The following is a 5,696-nucleotide window of genomic DNA, read 5'->3' on the forward strand; positions in this document are numbered from 1 at the left end:
ATTCAACTTTTAACAAAACATCTCATCTCATCTGAAGTGTATAACCAAACGAGACGTGAGGGTGAGATATGCACAACCTTGTCAAGGCAATGGAGTAAAAATTGTCTACACATTGTATTACCCTGCCCCACAACAATCTATACTCGACTCAAATTGTATAGCAACAAAAGTAAAACCGATCGAATTGCTTGTCTTTTCACATTTGAATAACTCAAGCTTGATTGATTTCTTTTATACCATACTGTAATTATTAGTAATAAATTTAGCTGACATGAGTTTCAATATGATAACAAAATCATCTTAACATGTTTAACCACACAGATTTCTATTCTACAGATTTCGTAGAATGATGTGAGCGCCATATTGTGGTTGAAGGGTAATAATATTAAAAGGCGCATGAGCATAGGATGGTGAAAGCTCAAAAGAGAAGCGTTGTAGAACCATTGAGAGGGCTACTTTAGCTTCAATCATAGCAAAGTTTTGTCCAATGCATATCCTAGGACCCCATCCAAATGGGAAAAATGATAGTTTGCCTTTTGTAGCTTCCAAGACTCCATCAGAGAATCTCTCTGGTTTGAACTCGTCTGCATCATCTCCCCAAAGTTCATGATCATGATGGATGAGGATTGTCGGCAAGGAGATTTGAACTCCAGCTGGTAAAGACAATGTTCCAAGTTTCGTAACCTCATGAATTGTTCGAGTAAGAACAACTACAGGTGGGTATAGTCTTAGAACCTCATAAAGTATCATGGTAACCTGTGGCATTGAATATTATGATGCATATTGTAACAATTCAATCGCAAATTATTTCTGAAAATGGTCAAGGCAAGTAAATGCTAGAGCTAAAATGATGAATGTAGCGAAAGTCAGCTAACATGCAAATCTTCCAAACTAACCACAAAATACAAGCTTTCATCCTCAAAAAACAACACCAAGTTCCAATCTATGTGCATTTACATGGCTGACTTCCTATCCCATATTTCAAAAGTCAGAATCTTAACATTTTTTTGTGTATACTTTAGATGTTGCTAACCATATTTTGTTTGTAAGGGTATTTACATCCTTTTTATGATATAGAATAATAGATTACCTCTTCTTTTTATATAGTAATTCAGCTATAAAAAAAAATATATATATATTTCGAGAGAATCTTCGAAGTAGATATATAAGAACTACTTACAACTTTTAAGCGATTTAACCCCTCGAAGTCTGGTTTGTCTTTGCCAAAAACTTCTAAAACCTCTTCTCTTGCAAGTGCTTGCCAATATGGATACTTACTCAGCATAACCATTGTCCAAACGAGCAAAACAGAGGTGGTCTCTTGCCCAGCAAAATAAAACAACTTACATTCCTCTATTACGTCTTTAAGATTCATTCCGATGTTCTTGTCGTTCCCATGCTCTTGAATTTCTTTGATGTTGGATTCTATAAGTATGCCCAGTAAGTCATCATTTCTGGCCTCACCTGCTTTTGTTTCCTTCTCTCTTTTGTTGATAAGGTCTTTGAGCGATGCTTGTATTTTATTGTGAATTTCTTTCATCCTCCTGTTCATCTTAGTTGGTAGATACCTGCATTCAAACCATTCATATGAACATGAAGAGAATAAAAAAGCTTACAAGATTATGCATTGAATTTTCATCCTCCTGTTCATCTAAGTTGGTAGATAGCTGATTTTTATCGTTCTACCTATATCTGACTTTTTGAGGTAAAATGTTTCAAAAGTTATGTATCAGAACCAAATCCAAATGACAAACTTGATTAATTATTATTAGCTGGCGTGCACTAGAAAGTTTTCGATTTACCTCCATCCTGGAATGTAGACAGTCTGTATGGCTTTCATCGTAAGCTCTGCTTGCTCTCTTTGGAGTTCGAAAATCAGTCTCCCTTCTTCATAGCTACTTCCAAAGGCCGTTCTCGAAATCACATCACTTGCGAGATTTTCGAGATAGGGCCATACATCTAACTCAATGGACCCTTCTTTGGTAATGGAACTTAACCATTTGCAAATCATGTCATTGCAACTCTGATGAATTGCTGGTAAAAAACTCTAAAGCAAACAACACAAAAAGTAATGGAATGTATAGCTGGGATTCAAGAAATTCTTTCCAAGAAGACAAAGCTAACGAAGGAAAAATTTCAGGCATTAATTGCCCTCGCACACTCCAACTAACCAATAGATCAACAACCGATCAACACCGATACATTGTTAGAAACTATTAATTGAATTTTCAACATGCCGATGGGATTCTAATTTGAGAAACTTAGAAAAAATAAAAATAAAAAATTGCAAAAAATCACTTCAATATCTCTATATATCGTGTCTTAATGGAATAAAACAAACGGAAAGAATTAACTAACCTTCAATTTCTCTAAATGAAATGCTGGATTGATAATCTTTCGGTGTTTAGCCCATTTCTCAGCTTCATAAGAGGCAAGACCGGCTACTAGTAACTTGGTAAGAGGATTTCCGTGCGGCTTTTGAAAGGTGTAGTGCTTGAAGAAGATATCTTTTAATTGTTCAGTGTCCATAACGTGCACCCTTGGTGTCGGACCAATCCATGTAAAGGAGTTCTTACCTACATTTTTGTGCTTGTTGTTATATGACAGTTGAGAAGCAAATCTAATATCATTTATCAAATTAATAAATTCATACATACCCATCTACATCTGTCAATCGAAGGCAAATCTCTCTCTTATTTTATTTTCATGAATGAGAATTAGGTTGATAGTTCACACGCATCGTTCCAAGTCAAAGCATACACAAAATCTAGGAAATTTTTTTTTCCCTAAAATGGAGTTAGATTTCATACGCCTGTAAATATCTTATAGTCTCTTGATATCCAGTGACGGATATAGACGAAAATGGCTATATTTCAAAAGCGACTCAAGGAGAGAAAGACCTAAAGTCTTTTTGACAATTATCCCGAAGTCTTTTGCCACGTGCAGGCTTGGTTTGGATATTGAAACCCTCCGTCACCTTTCAAAATTTCTTATCTCAATATTCAAATACTATAAATATAAATACTTTTCAAATTTTAATTTTTTTCATCTAATCATTACTTAATAATTATAATTTTTTTAAACTTTCACACGAAATATAAAAAATAATTTAATTTTTTTAAATCTTAATATAAAAATTATATTAAATAAATTATATTTTAATAATATTTTAATTTTATAATATTTTTATTCAATTTTTTTTCTTATTTCTTAAAATTTCATAAAACATCACAACTCAAATATTTCGTTATTATTTACAAATTATTTTTTTCTATTTCAAACCAGGCTTTATTTCGAGACAATTTCGGCAATGAAGAAAAAACTATAAACAGAAAAGGAAACATTTGCCCCGATTTCGTGTTTTGAAAAGAGAAAATAGGGGAAAAAAGCATGCAACTCTAAGAGATTTGTAACTTGGAAATCAAAATCTATGGATTCTATCGTTAAAGAGAAACAAACTTGAAGGAAAAGAATCAGAAGGGAAGATGGCTACTGGGAGTATTATAGAGATATACATACCATAATTCTTCAGAGTTTGAAAGGGAAAGGGAAAGACACGAGGTGCAATATCATTGGTGAAGCTCATGGGCTTAGACCTCGCTTCATTTATCATCCGAGAGCTCTCCTTCAAGTCTCCAAAGAGAATCCGGTAGGAGTTTCCCTTAAAACCTTGCTCCCTCAGACACCTCTCTAGCTTCTTCGGCTTAAGCCACACCCATCTCAGCACGCTCCATGCTGATCTGAGTACCACGATCGTAAAAATAGACATAAGCGCAAGCGTTGGGAATGAGATTTCCATGATGAACAAAAACAGAGAGAGAAGTGAATGTGTACTTGTGTGGTTGCGAGTGAGAGAGAAAAAGGAAATGTGGAATTTCTGGAAAGGAAGCTTGCGTCACCGTGTGGCCTTATCTGTTGAAGAAGATATCTGTGTGGGATTAACTAAAATTTAAAATTTAGCTAACATGTCAATTTTGATCGTGAGTTGATACGATTAGTCATTTCATTCTTTATAATAATATATTATTATTATTTCTCTGTCTTTTAAAACATATATCTTTATTTAATTTTTGAACAAATTTTTTATATTAATTTTATAATTTTTAACCACTTATACGTCAAAATATTTAAAATCAACCCAACAATTCGATTCTATTAATGCTACTAGAGTAAATTCTTCTTGAACAGGACAAGTAAATGAGGACATCAAGTAGTTTTGTCACGACATCCAAATTGGCTGCTCTCATTCGTTGGCAGAGAAGGAAATCAAGCTGCTCATGCATGTATGGATGTATGGATAGAGAAGGGATCTGTTGAAGTTCTTCCTATCATCTCTATCGGCAAACCATGTATTGTTTGAGTTCAATGAATTGAAGTTTCCTTTCAAACCAACAATAAAATATGATTACCTAGAGGCTAGGGTCTTACATTATATGTAACAATAAATTAATAATGTATCTGACGTTCGTCTTCACAATTGTTTGCCTTGTATCAAATTAGGATAATTACCCATATTATGACTTACTTGATGAGATCCGTATATCTATTCCAATGCTCCCAATATTCAATACTTAGTTTATAGATACAAGTGGGGCTGTACATTTACGCCAACTTGAACTGACCCGAATTTTTGAATGTTTTGCCCTGAATTACCCGACCCGGAATGAAATAATCGAAAGCGGAACTCTTCCGTTCGACTTTCAAAATACTACGGTTAGGGTCGGTTAATACCCATAACCGAAAATTGGTCCAGTCCCTGCAAGATTCATCAGAGTCTCGAATGAAGTTGTTCCGTTTCTTCAGTGCCAAGGCATATACTATGTTAATCTGCACTCCTCAGCCATTAGGGGCAATTCCCGTATAGAGAAGATGAGAAAATTAGCAAATGTGAAAATGCAAACATAAAACAAAACAATTCAAGGAGTCTTGCTAGGTTAGGAAATCAAAGTAGAGAACTTCAACGTCCTTTTCAAGGATTCTTTAAAGATGGATAACTTTTGAGAGAACGAGAAAGACAAAAAGTAATAGAGAGAGAAGGGTAACAGAGATATGGTTAGGAGGGAGGGGATTTGATAAAATAACCAAGTTAGTAGAAGACGTGGCACATTCTTGGTCAAATATTAACATTATTTCTTAATCATCACGCATCTTTAAATTGGTGGATGATTTTCTCTAAACCCCTTTAACATTTTGCATAGCATGGTAATCAAATTTTTGTAGTATATATATAGACTAAAAAAAAAAAGGTCTAGTCGGAATACCCGTTTTCCCAGAAGAGCTCTCTCGGGTTGAGTCGGATCAGGGCAAAAGAGGGCTTGGGCAAGCCATGTTGCATGCCTATGCAAGACACCTTCATTTCGTTTTATCACTTTTCCACCTCGTTCTTAGAGAGAAATTCAAAAGAGCTCTCTCAGGTAGATTACTAAGTCGTTTTGCGTGGTAATTTTAGATCCCTTGTAAGTATTTTCTCATGATGACTATTTCATGAAAGTTGTTCATACTTGAGTTTAATTTCTGCGGATATCTTATTTGTTTCATTTCATAGTCATTTGATCAGTAAAGAGTTATTTTAACCATGAAAAAGTCATTTTGAATGTTAATTTGGAAAGTGTTTTATTTTAGAGTTTTTAACCAAGCTAATGGACATATCTTGGTCCGAAATTTTTATGGAGTGTTGTAAACATATGTATATGAAT

The 5,696-nt window shown here is 34.3% G+C and overlaps 1 protein-coding gene across 2 annotated transcripts; it reads right to left on the reverse strand.

Moving 5' to 3' along the window:
* Nucleotides 1–221: 221 nt before the first annotated feature.
* Nucleotides 222–3,926, reverse strand: LOC121235848 (cytochrome P450 CYP72A219-like). 2 transcript variants are annotated; one of them, XM_041132272.1, is made up of 5 exons: nt 3,520–3,926; nt 2,359–2,576; nt 1,803–2,047; nt 1,181–1,568; nt 222–756 (listed from the first exon to the last, which is right to left on the reverse strand). In XM_041132272.1, exons 1-5 carry the CDS (start codon nt 3,797–3,799, stop codon nt 331–333), a joined length of 1,557 nt encoding a protein of 518 aa, XP_040988206.1. In that variant the 5' UTR covers nt 3,800–3,926; the 3' UTR covers nt 222–330. The 2 variants fall into 2 exon arrangements, with proteins under 2 accessions (XP_040988206.1, XP_040988205.1); XM_041132271.1 differs by lacking the exons at nt 2,359–2,576; nt 3,520–3,926 and adding an exon at nt 2,172–2,335 and having other exon boundaries at nt 1,803–2,106.
* Nucleotides 3,927–5,696: the final 1,770 nt, after the last annotated feature.

Source organism: Juglans microcarpa x Juglans regia, chromosome 6D (assembly GCF_004785595.1).
Source record: "Juglans microcarpa x Juglans regia isolate MS1-56 chromosome 6D, Jm3101_v1.0, whole genome shotgun sequence".
NCBI lineage: Eukaryota > Viridiplantae > Streptophyta > Magnoliopsida > Fagales > Juglandaceae > Juglans > Juglans microcarpa x Juglans regia.